Here is a 16593-nt window from a genome sequence, read left to right as displayed (position 1 = left end):
AAGTGATTTAGAAATGTTATTGCACGTTTAAAGGGAGAGGCGGCAGTTCGCTGCCTGCCCAGTTCTTCCGAAGCGCTTGCAGCGTCCGGGCCAGGTACTTGCAGGCTCTTGGGAGCTATTATGATTGGAGCTCGGGCTGCGATTGCTGGCATGGAATTGTTTCGCCGCCATTTTTATTGTCCTTATTGCTCGCGTCTGGGGCTGTTTTCCCCGCCCGTGCTGCCTGCCTTGGGAACAACCCGCCTTTTGTGGTGAGGTTTTCAGGCTTATTCTTCGCCCGCCCCCGTTAGTGGAGAGTGCTGGCTCTGCCGAGGGCATCCACGTAGTGGAGAGCCTGGGAGCGGCTTTGTTGGTGGCAGCCACTTTCAAACTTCGCGCCAAAGTTGCGGTCGCCATTTTGGGACCATTTATTCATGCGCACGCCCAGAGGCAGCCGGAAAGGGGGCATTGCGAGTCTTCGCGCCCAAAGGAGCTGCTGAGTCATCGGCCCTCCCACTTCCCTCACTTCAGCTTGGCTGACTTAGTGAGAGGATCATTTTAACACAGCTCCTGCTTGCCACGCAGCCTGCTTCCATTGGTGCTTAATACTGTGATACAGTCCGGTTGAGTCTTTTCAATTCTTATTGCAATCATCGGCCCTCCCACTTCCCTCACCTCGGCTTGGCTGACTTAGTGAGAGGAACGTTTTAATGCAGCTCCTGCTTGCCACACGGCCTGCTTCCGTTGGTGCTTAATACTGTGATACAGTCCGGTTGATTCTTTTCAATTTTTATTGTAAGAATGGCTGACCAATCCACCTCAAGAGGTATTGTAGAACCCTCTACTGACTCCCAGCCCCCTGCTCTGGTTAGCTTGAGGCCCAGCAGGGCCGCTTCCAGGGTCTCCAGTCAATGGCCCAGGGACACATCCGGAGCTCCGGATAGGTCCCACAGGTGGAAAGAAAAGCCCAAGACAGCAACTAAGGCTGCAGGAGAGGCTAACAATTCACCCCCGGTGTTATTCCCTCAACATAGTTCACCAGCCCCCTCACTGTGCCCAACAGGGAATCAGGGCTGGTCACCGGATCTTCTCCTGCCCCAGGTTTCTGATTTTGGGGAGGGGGCGTTGGGGCCCCAATCCCCTCCAGTCCTTTCAGAGTCCAGTGCGGCTTCAGCCCACACAATCCCACGTGCTGGGCCTTCTGCTACCTTTACCCCTACTGCTACAGGCCTGAGGCCTGTGGAAGGTCAGGATCTAGGCCTTCCTCCAGATCTCTTCCATATGATTTCTGCAGCAATACCCAAAGGTGTGGATGTTGAGCTGCATCGCAGAGCTCAGGCTCTTGGTGCCCCCAGTGCCCAGAGTGGGCCTAATCCCCAGGCCCCGCAGGTGGATTTCCCAGACATTCAGGCAGGCCCATCCTCACCTCTTCCCTCAGTCTATAGTGAGGATTCGGCCTTGGTGGAAGAAGGGGAGGTGATAGACAGGGATTTCTCTGATGATGAAGGTTTGATTTTCGATCAACCTAATTCCTCTGGATTATTTCGCCCCACACTGTTTAAGTCTTTATTATATAAAGCTAAGACTACCACTCACGTGGGGGAGGCGACCTCTAAGGATAGCACTGCAGTTGGCTTGGATGCAACTGAACGCCTTTTTGCTGAGCAAGTTTCACTGCAGGAGGTTATCCCCTCCCCCAAGCTTTTTCTAGATCTTGTCCAAAAGCAATGGGATCAACCGACTGTGGTTGCCCCACCCAGCAATGGGGATAGGAAATTATACACTTCCACTCCGGAACTAGAGGGCATTCTGCAATTCCCGACTGTGGACCCACCTGTGGCTGCTCTAGCTTCCCCAGCCCTAATCCCATCAGTGATTTCTGAGGGCCTGAAGGCGGAAGACCGTAAGGCCGAGACAGTCATTTGTAAGACCCATCAGGCTGCGTCCTGGGCCCTGCGTGCTGCTACTGCAGCGTCTTTCTTTAATAAGACTTCCTTGGTCTGGCTCAGGCAGATGCAGGATAGGCTTGCCCTTGATGACGTGTGTCTTCACCAAGACGTTACCAAACTGATGGCAGCCCTGGAATTCTCAGCGGATGTCACTCTTAATGCAGCAAAATTTGCCTCCTGGGCTGTGGTATCCAATGTTGCATCCCGGCGCCTACTATGGCTTCGCCACTGGCAGGCCGACGTTAAATCCAAGTGGCACCTTGCTTCCACACCCATCAAGGATGGGGCCTTGTTTGGGTTTGTTCTCGACCCAATTCTCATTGAGACAAGGGATAAATGCAAGGTCCTTCCTTCCGCTGGTGAGCATGCCAATAGAAGACAGCAGCCTTACAATAGGCGCCAGCCCTTTCAGGCCAGTGATTCTGGATTCACCACCGCCCCATATGTTCCCCACTACAACAGAACCTTTACCCAACTGCAGGACCGTGGTCAGGACCGCACGAGGGCCAGGGATAGGGGCCACCAGCAGAACCAGGCACAATCCCAGAACAGAAGGCCATTTCGTGGGGCTGGCAACTGGTCCTTTCGGAGGTACCGGTGACTCACAAGGGCAAGAACCCATGGGCGGGCGTCTCCTGGCCTTCGCTCATCAGTGGGCAGAGACCACGTCTGACGCCTGGGCCTTCCAGGTCGTGAGGCTGGGCCTCACTCTAGAATTTCTCTCCATTCCCCTGCGGCAGTTCATCAGGTGTCCTGTGCCCAGATGCTCGATGAAAAGACATCTCATGGACACTGAAATACAACATCTCATCTCCATCAAATGCCATAGAACAGGTTCCAAAGGGTCATGAAGGACTAGGGTTGTATTCAATCTTATTCCTAGTGCCCAGAAACTTGGGGGGGATGGTGGGCCATTCTAGATTTGAAAAGACTCAATCTGTACATCAAGTATCAAAGGTTCAAGATGCAATCCCTAAAAAGCATCTTGGCATCCATCTGCCAGGGCGACATGATGACATCAGTCGACAACAAGGAGCGTACCTCCACATGCCCATCCATCCGGCACATCGGAGGTTTCTACGCTTTCATTTCGCTGGCTGACACTTTCAATACCGAGCCTTGCCCTTCGGCCTGTCATCGGCCCCTCGAACATTTACCAAACTCTTGGCGGTTGTGGCAGCGTTGCTTCGCTCAGTCCCGGTGAGAGTGAATTGTTACCTAGATGACATCTTGGTTCTGTCTCCATCTCGGGACCAGGCCCTATGGGATCTACAGGTAACAATGGACTCACTGCGGAGACACGAGTTCGTCCTGAACCTTCCCAAAAGTCACCTGCAGCCAACGACGTCGTTGCTCCACCTGGGAACCATCATCAATTCCGTCACTTGTGAGGTCTCCCTGTCCCTGGAGAGACGACAGAGCATCCAACACCTGGCAACTCAGGTATTATCTCAGAGACTCTTACCATTGGCTATGCTTTCCCAACTACTTGGGAAAATGATTTCCTGTATAAATATTGTTCCCTGGGTCAGATTCCATGCACACCCACTGCAGTGGTTTCAGAGGGCACACACCAGCCACTCCCAGATCAAGGTTCGGCTCCCACCCAAATCTCTCAGGTCCCTCCGGTGGTGGATGTCCTCCAAACTCTTCAAAGGGTGCCCATTCAAGGAACCAGACCGCATCTAAATTATGACGGATGCCGGTCTATTCGGGTGGGGGGGCCATGCCCTGGACTGAGTCGCACAGGGTCGCTGGTCAAGAGCTGAGCAACAGCATCAATTGGCTGGAGCTCTGGGCCATCCGGCTAGCCCTCCAAGAGTTGCAGGACATAGTGTCGCACAACCACATACTGATCTTGACTGACAACGTGGCCTCCAAGGCCCACATCAACCGCCAAAGGGGCACCCACTCCAGGGCCCTGATGCTGGAGGCGGAGAAGCTTCACCACTGGGCGGAGAACAGGCTGTTGTCACTTCGGGCGGAACATATCTCGGGCGTTTCCAACAGACAGGCGGACTGGCTGAGCAGGGCCACTGTGGACCAAGCGGAGTGGCAACTCCACCCCAACCTCTTCCAGGAGCTCTCGCACTGGTTTGGCCATCCCGAGGTGGACCTGTTCGCACAGCCTCACAATGTGCAACTACTGAGATTTTACACCAGGTACGTGACACCCGGGGCGGAGAGAGTGGATGCCCTGTGCACCCCATGGCTGGCCGGCCTCCTTTACACCTTCCCACCTCTCCCGATCCTCCCGCTGGTCATTCAAAAGATCCTGACGGAGCAAGCAGAAGTCCTGTTGGTGGCTCCGATGTGGTCCCGGCGCCCCTGGTATGCAGACCTCGTGCACCTGTTGATTTCATGTCCATGGAGGATTCTGGATGACCAGATCCAGCTCAACCAGGGAGCTCTCATCCACCCGAATCTCCAGCTGCTACAGTTAGCCATGTGGCACGTGAGCGGGCTATTCTAACCGGATTGCACTACTCAAGTAAGGTCATTGACACTATTCAAGTGGCTCATTATCCATCTACTACTCGTATATACGAGGCACCTGGCAGGCCTTCTGCAGGTGGTGCCGCCACACTGGGGCTGACCCTCTCAAGGCTTTAGTGTCCCATGTCCTGGACTTTTTGCAAACAGGACTTGACAAGGGTTTAGCACCCAACATGCTTCGCAGGCAGGTCGCGGTTTTAGCCACTATAATTGGGGGTGGCCAGAGCCATTCATTGTCTTAACATTCATGGGTTAAATCCTTTTTGAAAGGTGCAGCTAATCTCAGACCTCAGACCGTGCACCGTTACCCTACTTGGGACTTGACATTAGTGCTCAGGGCTCTTATGGCGCCTCCATTTGAGCCTATTACTTCCATCAGCCTTCGGTTGCTGCCTCTTAAGACTGTGTTTTTGGTGGCTATTACATCGGCCAGGAGGGTGTCTGAATTGGCAGCGCTTTCAGTTCAGCCAGACCTCTGCATATTCCAGCCCAACAAAGTCGTCGTTTGTTTGGATCCGGCCTTCCTGCCAAAAATCAACACGCTGTTTCACAGGGCTCAGGAGCTCATCCTTCCGGACTTCTGCCCCCACCCTTCCCATCCACAGGAACACCAGTGGCACCACCTGGATGTGCGCAGGACTCTTCGACGCTATGTGAAGCGCACTGCGACCTTCATACGGTCGGAAGCACTTTTTGTATCCTTTCAACCATCATCCATGGGGCAGAAGGTATACCATTCCCATACCATCGGCCGATGGTTAAAGGCGTGCATCGCTCTTGCTTATGACAGCCAATCCCGACCGGTTCCCAGGCGCATTACTCCTCATTCTACCAGAAGTGCAGCTACCACAGCGGCCTGGGCTACGCAAGCCTCAGTGGAGGAGATTTGCAGGGCGGCTACCTGGTCGTCGCCATCACCATTTATTTAACATTACAAGGTTGACGTGTTTGCCTCAGCTGAGGCTTCCTTTGGCGGCGAGTGTTGCAAAGGGTGATTTCTTCTCCGGGGCACCCTGACCAGCCTAGCTCCTGCTAGGCTTAATTGCTTTGGCATGTCCCATGCTTGGATTCCCCAAGTAGCACACAGGAAAACAACCGTTGACTTACCTGAATGGTCCTTCTATGTGTGCTGTGAGGGGAATCCAAACCCACCCGCAGTTTCGGCTGGCCAGGGCTATCTCATGACTCTGACTCGATGACTGATCCTTATCTGTTTACTGACTTGACTCTACTCTGGATTGGATTGGATTGGATTTATTACATTTATATGCCGCCCTTTTCCCCAAAGGGGACTCAGGGCGGCTCACAATTCAATCAGGGAAGGGGTACAGACAGGGGGATAAAAAGACGAGACATAACAGTACAAAATTTAAAAACACACAACAACCATACCATTCGAGAAGGGGGGCAAAAACTCTGGACGTGACTATTAAGACTTGTTTTGGCTACGGCCATCATTGCAATACACTTGACATTGCTACACATCATTAATCGACTGACTTCGTACAAAACTGACCCATCCAGTCAGAGGAGGCATGGTCAACATTTACATAACTCAGTCTCTAGGCTAATGGACAAAGTTAACCCATGCTTGGATTCCCCTCGCAGCACACATAGAATGACCGTTCAGGTAAGTCAACGGTCGACCTATACTATTTCAGATAAATTCTCCTCAAACATGTTTTGTTAGTTTGCTGGTATTAGAGTACCAGTTTTTTTTTCCCCCCAATAATGGAAGCTGGCTTGGGAGCTGCACTATGTTGGTATTACAACTTTAGTACATTTCCAATGCTAATGTCCATGTATTGATTGTCTTGCTAAGTAGCTCTCCATCTTGACTCTGAATGAATACCTTACGTTAGAATTGTTACTGTTTGTGAGATTGTTTGTTTTACTATCAAGGAAGTGCTGTTTTAATATTTCCATCATAGTCCACGCCCACCTTGTGCCCTACTGCTGCACCAGGATACAAATGCAAATGTTGGTTCAAGCAAAGCACAATAAACAGAAAGAGAAAAGGATTAGTCTTAATCCTTAATCCATATCCACCCACACCCCTAGCAGAAATGTCGGTTGGGTGTAGCATATTTATTCTTTAGATATTTGAAGGACTGCGACATGCTTACTTTGGGTTTAATAAGGGTTTAAACCAGTACATCACATTAAAAGAAAAAACGGTTGACTATAGGCCTTAGAATGAGCCACTTCATCATCTTGGCTACTTAACATGGGTTCACTATCCTAACAGGAAGGAGAACTCTCCAGAGGTGGGTTTTCATCAGTTCTCACCGGTTTGGGTAGTGGTAATTTGGCTTGGATTGCAGAATTGGCAGTGACCCAGGCTGGCCACGCTCCTGAACCGGCTCCCCAGTCTCCGCTGCTGTTGCTGACATGTTTTTTATTAGCTTTTCATGATCTTCGTGCATGCACAGAACAATTTACAGTGAAATGCATGCATAATGCATATCTGGCACGAGTGTAGCGAAGCGATAACCAACACCAGTAGGAACCCACCCCTGGAACTCTCTTGAATATCTAGCCTATAACACTAGGACTTTTGGGCATGTATTTTTCTCAATACTATTTTCTATTAGAGGAGTTGATTTATTTAGAGGTGTTTAAATTGGGATTTTTGTACATGAAATGTATGTGCATTTTTACCAAGGTATAGATATTTTCCCCCCTTCCTTCAGCCCTTTTCCCTGCTTCTCTTTCCAAATGATAAGCATGGTACTTTCAAGGATGGGCAGCTTCTACTATCAAGGCAAGAATGATTCTGCTTTTCCAACATTTTATTCAGAATTCTTATTAATGAATGAAAGAGAGTCATGCCTGTGGTATACAAAGTGCATATTTCAGCTGAGCTGCTATCAGATTCAAAATCCATTGCCTGTTATGTAATTCTAAAGAAAATCTGTTAACAACACACAGGGATTCTTTCTTACTTTGTTTACAAGCATCTGATACTGCTTTTAATGTTATCCTGGTGTTGGATTGGGAATCATTAAAGGAAGTTGAAAATAATGTGTGTAGCTACAAAAATATGCCTTGCCATAGAGGAAGAAGGCTTAAAATGCCTAAGAAAATAAATATATGACTGAGATGCCTCAGTATTAAGTGCTTTTTAGAATTCAGCATTTTTTGCTTTTACAATCTATTCATTATGAAGGGTAGAGCCAGGTGACCATGTGAAAGTCCAGCCTGAAAGCCTTTGAGGTAATAGAAGAGTAAATGAATTCATTTGTCAAGTTCTATTCTGTGATAGTAAAAAGACCAGGAGTCAGTATATTTCTTAGCATTTGAATGTGAAACAATTTGAGAAAAGGGGGGAGGGGGTTTACATAGAGCAAGGATCTCCAATCTTGGCAACTTTAACACTGGCTGAGGAACTCTGGGAGTTGAAGTCCACAAGTGTTAAAGTTGACAAGGTTGGAGACCCCTGATGTAGAGGACCTAAGATAGAAACACACTCTTTAACTTCCATTAATGTGGCTGCCATCCCAAACATGCATACTTTTGAATCACGATTTACACAATACACTTAACTTTATGAAATCATATGTCCGCAGCATCCACTTTTACTGTCCTTTCTATGGTTTCTTAACCAAAAGTGGAGTCTTACCTATACCTTCTTGGTACTTTGCCTTAACTTGAACCAGTCATTATTTTCATGCTTATGGAAGCTGAATTTAAAATCCATTACAAGCCAGAAGTGACAACCACTCTTGTTCTGAAGAACTGAGCTTAACTCTTTATCCCTGGTTAATCACCTACAGGGAAAGAAGGAAGTAGGATGGCAATCTAGTAATCTTTTACAGTTGCATGCACACAGAGATAAACTGTGTGGAAAAGGGTAGGATTGTGCTGTAAAGTGTGATTCTCACCCTACCTTTTGGTGATGAAGACATTAATGAGAGGTTGGGCAATGCATTTATTTTTATCTAGAGTGTGGGAGTCCTTTTGAAGTCAGGCAAGTTAATTCTAGGAACATTATCCATTTTTTCTCTGTTATTCTGGTTCAATGCAGCAGTATTTGTCATATCAGAAAGCTGATTTTTTTTCCATTTGCCTTCTTTCTCCCAGCTTGAACCTTAGGATTTTATATCCATAAAAAAAAAAAAAACACCAGTTCTTGTTTCAAGAGGAGACCTGCTTAACTTCTCTTTTTCCATGATGTTCCAATTCGGTGGTGAACAAAAAATAAGATTCTACATTCAGGCAAGAAAAACCAAATGCACAGATATAGTGTACAATATGGTTCAATAGTAGTAACTGTGAGACGGATCTTGGCGTCCTAATCGCTTAAATATGAGCCAGCAGTGTGCAGCAGCTGCCAAAAAAGCCAACATAGTTCTAGGCTGCATAAACAGAGGGATAGAATCAAGATCACGTGAAGTGTTAATACCACTTTATAATGCCTTGGTAAGGCCACGCTTGGAATACTGCATTCAGTTTTGGTCGCTACAATGTAAAAAAGATGTTGAGACTCTAGAAGGAGTGCAGAGAAGAGCAACAAAGATGATTAGGGGATTGGAGACTAAAACATAAAGAACGGTTGCTGGAATTGGGTAATTTAGTTTAATGAAAAGAAGGACTAGGGATGACATGATAGCTGGTCAATTCACACCACTTGTCATTTTTAATATTTATCCTGACTCCCAAAACCAATTAATAACAAATACCAAGGTACCACTATATTTGTATTGATCTCTTTGAATCAGTGTTACTCCTTACAACTGCCTGGACAAGGCCCTGAGGTTATCTTGGCAAAGTTTCAGAAATGGTTTGCCGTTGCCTGCTTCCCAGGGCTGAGAGGGAGTGACTGTCCCAAGGTCATCCAGCTGGCTTTGTACCTAAAGAGGGACTAGGGAAAAAATTATAACAGAGTTACTGTACCTTTCTTTTAAAATAATCGCAACATGGTTATACAGCGCTCTCTCTCTCTCTCTCTCTCTCTCTCTCTCTCTCTCTCTCTCTCTCTCTCTCTCTCTCTCTCTCTCTCTCTCTCTCTCTCTCTCTCTATCTCTATCTCTCTCTCTATCTCTCTCTATCTCTATCATCTATCTATCTATCTCTATCCCCCAATGCATGACTTTAGAAATTGGAAAACAATTGAATCACATATGCCCCCATCAAAATTACTCTTACTGAACCACTATGAAATACAGAAATCAACTGTACTGTAGTTTACAACATAGTGAACTAGAGAGGCAGCAAACTTGGCATTAAGGTGCTGATATCTGTGGATGAGTGGTGTGAATTGACCAGCTGCAGAATTGGCCAGCCAGTTTTTTAGTTGTTGGAGTAGTTAAGATTAAACTATGAGTTCCTTTCCAAGTTCCCTTTCTCAGTTGCTTTGAGATTTGGAAAAGCTCCACCTGCAACCTTGCGACTGTACAATGTCTGCTATTTGAAAAATGTCATAACTGATAAAATATTAACATGACATAACTGTATGGTGTTCACAGAAATAGCACAACATTGGCACTTTTCTTTTGGGGCTTTTGAATGCCCTTCCCACTTGCTTTACAACATATTTTATTGAGAAAGTTAGAGATCTTTGCTCAGGGGCAGGTGAGGGCAGTGTTGGTGGCAGTTCTCATGTCTCTAAAGATGCAAACTTGCTTCCTAAAGCTATCACCATCAATCGGAAACTGATTGCCTTTGAAACTACAGAGGTTTTGACATGGCATTATTTATCCACCATCCATCATACAATATATAGACACATCATGCACACACTTAGCTAAAAAGTATTTTTGCAAGCAAGAAGCATTTCTTTTCACTTTACCACACCTTTATTGATAGAACTCTCAGCCTTTCCATGGTATTTAACTCAGACAAGCAAGGACTCAGTAAACAGAGCACAAAATATATCTTAACTCTTGAGTGGCGTGGTGGGGGGGATGGATGATCTTCCCTTCTGTTGGGTGTGGTGTGCATTCTTTCGCCTACAGGGACTCACCTAGTGCTTGGGCAGGGGTAGTTGGTCTCTTGAGGATCCAGTGGGGTTGGGGGTTGGTTGAGTGTGTCCTAGCCTTGGAGGAAGGATCCAGAAGAGGTAGGAACATCTGCTTGACACTTGCCCTATGGAATATCAAGTCCCCAAACAACACCTCTGCTAACCTTCTGGAAGTCTCTCCATATGTGATTGGGTCAACAGACCTGGAAGTTGCAAAGGAATGGTGATCTGAGGAAGTGACTCTATTGTTCACAATGCCTGACTCCCTCCCTCTCTCTCCCTCCCTCCCTCCCTCTCTCTCTCTACTTTTTAATAGTAATTTCCATTTTTGTATTTATTTATTTTTTAAAAATGTCTTTAAGGTTTGATTGCATGCTGCCCAAAATCACATTTTGTGAGATGGGCAGCCATATAAATAAGATATACACTTACATACATAAATACATCAGGATGGTGACAGGTAGAAGAAGCATGACAGCCATTTCGGATGGGCCACTCTCAGGGCCCCGATGTTTGCAAGTAGACCCACTCTATGGCCCTGGGTTATGTATCATTTGGGTTATAGCAGTGTTTCTCAAGTAGCTACTTGAAAGATTTTCTTTGTCCTTTTTTTTAAATGGGAGCAGAGTATATACCCCTGTTAACTCAGGATGCTTTCATAGTACATTAATTGGCACCACAGGTGTACATTGGAGGAGGCAGAGACTTTAAAAGTGGTTTCCAAACTGAAATTTTAATATAAAAGAGGGGAGAAAAGCAGTGGTGGGATTCAGCCAGTTCGCACCTATTCGGGAGAACTGGTTGGTAACTTTCTAAGTAGTTCAGAGAACCGATTGTTGGAAGAAATCTCCTTTTGTTTTTTTCCACTTTACAGGGCTAATCCTGTAAGGAAGGCAGGAAGCTTGAGTTGGCCACACCCACCCAGTCACATGACCACCAAGCCCCACCTACCCAGATGGTCATTAGGGAAGAGAACAAGTTGTTAAATTATTTGAATCCCACCACTGGAGAAAAGTATGTACACAAGTCGGTGGGTTTCAAAAAATTTTAGAACCTTTTCTGTAGGTGTGGCCTGCTTTGTGGGAGTGGCTTGCTAGCCATGTGACCGAGTGGGAGTGGCTTGGCAGTCATGTGACTGGGTGGGCGTGACCAACTTGTAAAATGTGGTGAAGCTCACTTAACAATGCACTTGCTTAGCAACCAAAATGTTGGCTCAGAAACTCTGGCATTTGAAGCATGCAAGTCTTAAAGCTGTCAAGTTACAAGACCCTTGCACCCCTCACCCTATAGAAAAAAAAACCAGGGGTGTTCAAACCTGACAGCTTTAAGACTTGTGGACTTCAACTCCCAGAATTCCTCCTCTCGCTCTTTATCTTGATGATGTATGGACGGGCGGAGAGAGGGAGCTGGAACCGGTTCTAAACAGCACTGTAGATTTGTGGAACCTCTTCTATAGAAGAGGTTAGAACTGGCAGGAACCCACCCCTGACACAAGTGAAGAACAATCAGTTAAAACTACTGAATTTTAATTACATTTAAATGTAAACAAAATCTAGGGCTGTGATGGCGAACCTATGGCACAGGTGCCAGAAGTGGCACACAGAGCCCTCTCTGTGGGCACGCGCACCGTCACCAGTTGCTCTTCCGGGTTCAGGCGCTCTGGCGCACCCGCTCCAGTTTCGGCAGTCGATGCCGAAAAGGTTAGCAATCTCTGATCTAGGGAATGGAACCTCTCACGTACCACTCAAAAATCACTTTTTGAAATTTCATTTTTGAGAAAGATTCACAGCTCCATATTCAGCAGGGATTAACCAAACTTCTGGTGAGTTGGTTAGTTAAGCAGGTATAAGATGTTAATACACCATGAAGTGGTTTAAATTTAATTCAGGAATGTATTTTAATAATGAAAGACTAAAAACCCAATAAAATTAAACACGAGATCTGTAGGCCAAAAAGAAGCCTGTATCCTTTAAAAAAAAATTAAGGAAAAAAAATTGTTTCAGACCAAGCACAAAAAATAAAAATACAAGTAAAGAATCAATAAAGAAAAAAATTCACAAGATTTAAAGGCTACATGAATAAATATGGCCACTCTGCCAAATGGAATGCCTACCTTGCATCATTTATCTGCCCTTGACTTTAGAGGTGGTTATTATTATACTTGGATTTCAGTTTCAGGGAAAAATTATATTTTCAGCAGCATTTCATCCATATCTACCAAATCTTTCACCTCATTGTATTTTAGTATACTATAGCCGGAAGTTGCCCATTATTGCATGAACAGATTAAAAATTAATACAAGTTGGTATTTATATAAATCTTGAAAATACTTCAGGGTGTAATTAAGCTTCATTGGTAACTTACTCTGCAGAACATATCATTTTAGTAATCTAGTGTTGCTCCAAATTCTTAGCTTTATTATGGGGAAAAAATTCTGATGATGACTAAAATAATCCTAAAGCAGAAATAAATTTCCTAATAGCTTTGCAAAAATAACTCTATTTATTCAAACATTTATCTCAGAAATCACAATAACTGTTCACGTAATCCAAACTGTATCATTACACAATGATTCCATTTAAATGTTAGTTTGTCTTTGGATGTTCAGACCTTAATTTGTGGCATAATGTTGTAGGATGTTGCTGTTATTCCCCCCCCCCCAATGATGGGTTTCTGTGCCTTTAATTAGAAGCTACTCATTAGTAAATGTAAACATTTTAGCATGTTTGGTATGGCAGGACAATATCACAGATTGTCCTGCCCCTTATTACATTCCATATTAAAATAATATTTTCCTTGTCATAAATAGAAAACATGAAGGCAAGCAGTAATTTAACTGCTTTTCCCATCAAGGAAATAGATACTGATTCATTTTGATACTGCAAGCACAATATTTGAAGAAAAATAGAAGAACCCTGCGGAGAAGACAATCTAGATTCTAGAAGCATCCTGGCTAGAAGTGGTGGGCCATACCAGGTAGAACCTCCTAGCTGAATCTTGCTGATCTCAAGAAGTTTGTGCAAAATTGGATTTTATTAATATTAGAATGAGAGATCACCAAGAAATCTCAAGACTACAGTTGGGGATTGGGAAAATGAAACACACACAACACACACCTAAATAAGACAATCACGACCCACCTGCCTTGTAGTCAAAGAAATCACATGTTCATTAAGTTATCAAAAACTCAGCTCAGCTCAAGGGAATGGCCCCGTTACTCTATTCTAAATGTTGCACATACAGCAGAATGCAAGACGGTGCAGAAAAGCTCTCTGTGATGTTCCCACCTACTAGTTTTCATTCAATCTGGGGTAAGGGAATTGCTTTCCAAATTTGATTGAAAAGAAGAGAGCTGGAAGAGGTGAAATTCTCATGGTGGAATGGGATACCCTTGCACTTCTTTTAGTGAAGAGGTGGCAAAGGAACGTGCAACTATGCTATCCTTTACTATTTCATCTTCTCAGGAGCAGACAGCACACTACTGGTTCTCACACTGAATCCCAGAGTAAAGCATTATGAAGGAACCACCACTCCCCTTGGGCTTTTTTTTTTATTACATTAGGGAGAGTGGAGAGAGAATTCCAAAAAATAAAAAAGAGATTTCTCCAAACACTATTGGCCAGACAATAAAGCAGCTCAAAACACCATCAAGAAAGAACTTTCCAACTACCTGAAATATGAGAAAAATAGAAACCTCTCTTTGAAGGGGGGGGAGGGAGCTGGGAACCCCTTTTGATAAATCGCAAGGCATGTTTTGGCACAGCCTTAGCAGAAAGTCTTAAGAGTAAATTATCTGCATTCAAGTATATCTACATAAGGTATATAAACTTCTCTGTGCAACTGACTGTGATTTCCCTTCCTCACATGAATGTATACACATTCAAACAAATGTGGATAAGTTTTCCTTGCAGCTTTCCCTCCGTATCTGAATAACTAAGGAAGAGGATTATAGCTTTGTATGAAAAGTTGTACAGAATCTCTACTAAGTCTCCCTTCAGCCTTTCATCTGAGAGTAAAAAAAGCAAACGCTTAAGAGCTCTAAGTAGCACCGTTGTAAAAGCAGTTTTTAATACCCAGCAGGACAATCCTATGCATGGCTGATCAGCAGTAAGTTTTTGAGCGTAAGGGTTTTCTGCTCAGTTCAGTGCTTATTGCTTGCAGTTTAAATTTCTGTTTAGACCTTTTACCATAATTTACAATATTTTTTAAAATCCTGCTTTTATTTACTAACCAGGTGGCTCATTTGAGAGGATCCTTAGCCCACTTCATCTCCAAACTCCTAACTCTGGCCCCGGTTAAGGGCACGATTCATTCCATTTACACCTTTTCTGTGTGCAGTGACTATAATATATGTTGCCTAAGCAGCATGCCGGTATCCTGAGAAAATACATAAATCACGTACTGCTCCAGAATCTCAGTGGCTCTTTTATAGATTCATTTGTCAAGAGGGAAGGAGAAATGTTAAATTGGTAAAGAGGACTTTCCTGGATGGACATTTCATAGTATAATACCAAGAATTTTCCTCCTTGCTTTGGCTTTGTGAGAATTCTCAAGTTTAGGGCTAAACATCTGAGTCACAGGGAAGGTTGCGCTCACTCCTGCTCTTACTCCAGGTCCTCTCCCCTTCCAGCACATCCAGAGAATTACTGTAGGATCTGGGCATGGGATTCCAGGATTGCCGGGGAACTGGTGTGCTGCTGATGGGGGAAGAGATGGCTCCAACTGTTGACAGATTCTGCTGGTTGCGGGTTGCATTCCTGGAATTCATGGTGCTTTTTTTCAGTCTCAACTCTTTGCAGCATTGGCCGAAGCTAATAGTCAGAGTGATGCCTCCGATAATTTCCAGGCAGCTCCCTAAGTATCCAAGAACCAAGCAGTAGGCCACCCGCATAGTAGTAGATGGAGGAGAAGGCAAGACATACAATTCATGATTGTACCATGAAACTGCAATCAAACTCAGCAAGCCGGAAACAAAGAGCACCAGGCCGCCTAGCCCCGCGAGCAAATGGTGGGGCATTTCCTGCCAACATCGCACGCCCAAGGAAGTCACAATCAGCCCCACGACTGTGACTGCCAGAGAAGAGGGCATGAGCCCTCTGGCCACTTGCACTGGCAGCTGCTTAAAGTAACCAAAGGTGTCTTCGATGTTGCATTTGTTTGTGGGGTCACTAATCTGCTCATTGCAAATATCCCAGATCCCTTGGTGCTGAATCACATCTCTTGGCATGTCAGGTAATCCAGTCACATCTCTCCAGCTGGGGGCCAGCGTGCTTGTCAGGTTCAACACAAGGCCACAGGGACCAAGCACAATGCCCACAATCATGGGGGTCGGAGTCCGCATGCTGCTGACCAAACAATCAAGCCCGAGAAGCTGTTACAGGAACCAGAAGAGGTTTCACCTTCTAGGTTGGCCTGCCTAGATAAGATTCCCTGCTAGGCTTCTGTTGGTGATCTCTGCTGAAAAAAGATTCTGGATTAGGGTTCAGGAAATCCGGCCATTCAGGATTCAGGTTCTCCACATACAAGCCCCACATTTACTGCAGAATTCCTTTAACTCCCTACTCTGCCAGGAAGAGAAACTGCAGCAAACCGTTGGGTTACTCTATTTTTCACTTTGCTAAAGCCCAACGCAATTTATGAAACATTTTCTTCATTCTAAATTCTGCCTCCTTTCCCCAGTGCTAAAGAGAACATTTTCCTCCCTCCCCCTGTAATCAGGAGTGGCTCCTGAAATATGGTAGATTTTTTTTCTCTTGAGTCCCTCCCAAGAGTGCCCCCTTCTAAAGTGTACTTTGCAGGGACCCTCCCAACAAGGAAGGTCAATGGCAGCCTAAGGATCTTTTTCTTCCCATTCAAGTTTAAAGATGGTTTGAGGATACCCCTCCTGAAATCCTGAAGCTCCCCCTGACTTGGAATCAGACATCAAAGAGAGCAAACATTTACTGTACCTGTCCACCTGCTCGGTCCTACTGCAGGCACACCTGTGACGTCCATTGTCTTCCCTCCTCTATGTACCCAGCTAAACGCACTCAGCTACTTCGACCGAAACTTCTTTGTATACAGAGAAACTGAATGCTGCTGTCGTTGCGAAACTTGTTCTATGTTGCACTTTATAGGCAAAAAGGGAGGGGAGGAGAAAGAAAACAGAAGTGGAACCAGGAAGGCTTTGTACCAGGTGTTGCCAAGTTGGTGACTTCAGGAAGGTGG

General features: G+C 45.4%; 2 protein-coding genes across 3 annotated transcripts; one reads left to right on the top strand and one right to left on the bottom strand.

Annotated features, from left to right (window-relative positions):
* Positions 1-1168: 1168 nt before the first annotated feature.
* Positions 1169-2529, top strand: LOC148045515 (lamina-associated polypeptide 2-like). The gene has a single exon (XM_087717024.1). The coding sequence runs from the start codon at positions 1261-1263 to the stop codon at positions 2527-2529; it is 1269 nt and encodes a 422-aa protein (XP_087573150.1). The 5' UTR covers positions 1169-1260.
* An 11905-nt stretch (positions 2530-14434) lies between these two features.
* CLDN23 (claudin 23) lies at positions 14435-16494 on the bottom strand. 2 transcript variants are annotated; one of them, XM_087716374.1, is made up of 2 exons: positions 16335-16494; positions 14435-15843 (listed from the first exon to the last, which is right to left on the bottom strand). In XM_087716374.1, the coding sequence occupies exon 2, from the start codon at positions 15725-15727 to the stop codon at positions 14948-14950; it is 780 nt and encodes a 259-aa protein (XP_087572500.1). In that variant the 5' UTR covers positions 15728-15843; positions 16335-16494; the 3' UTR covers positions 14435-14947. The 2 variants fall into 2 exon arrangements, with proteins under 2 accessions (XP_087572500.1, XP_013910178.2); XM_014054703.2 differs by having other exon boundaries at positions 14435-15840.
* Between the last annotated feature and the right edge of the window lie 99 nt (positions 16495-16593).

Source organism: Thamnophis sirtalis, unplaced genomic scaffold (assembly GCF_051295495.1).
Source record: "Thamnophis sirtalis isolate CommonGarterSnake01/CBP01778 unplaced genomic scaffold, rThaSir2_p1.2 scaffold_5, whole genome shotgun sequence".
In the NCBI taxonomy this organism is placed as follows: domain Eukaryota; kingdom Metazoa; phylum Chordata; class Lepidosauria; order Squamata; family Natricidae; genus Thamnophis; species Thamnophis sirtalis.
Note: the sequence above shows the minus strand (reverse complement) of the source record. Positions and strands in the feature narration are given on the sequence as shown.

Bases quoted from the DNA above. Each gene is read 5' to 3' on its own strand.
- CLDN23 (XM_087716374.1), bottom strand. From the start codon at position 15,727: ATGCGGACTCCGACCCCCATGATTGTGGGCATTGTGCTTGGTCCCTGT.
- LOC148045515 (XM_087717024.1), top strand. From the start codon at position 1,261: ATGATTTCTGCAGCAATACCCAAAGGTGTGGATGTTGAGCTGCATCGC.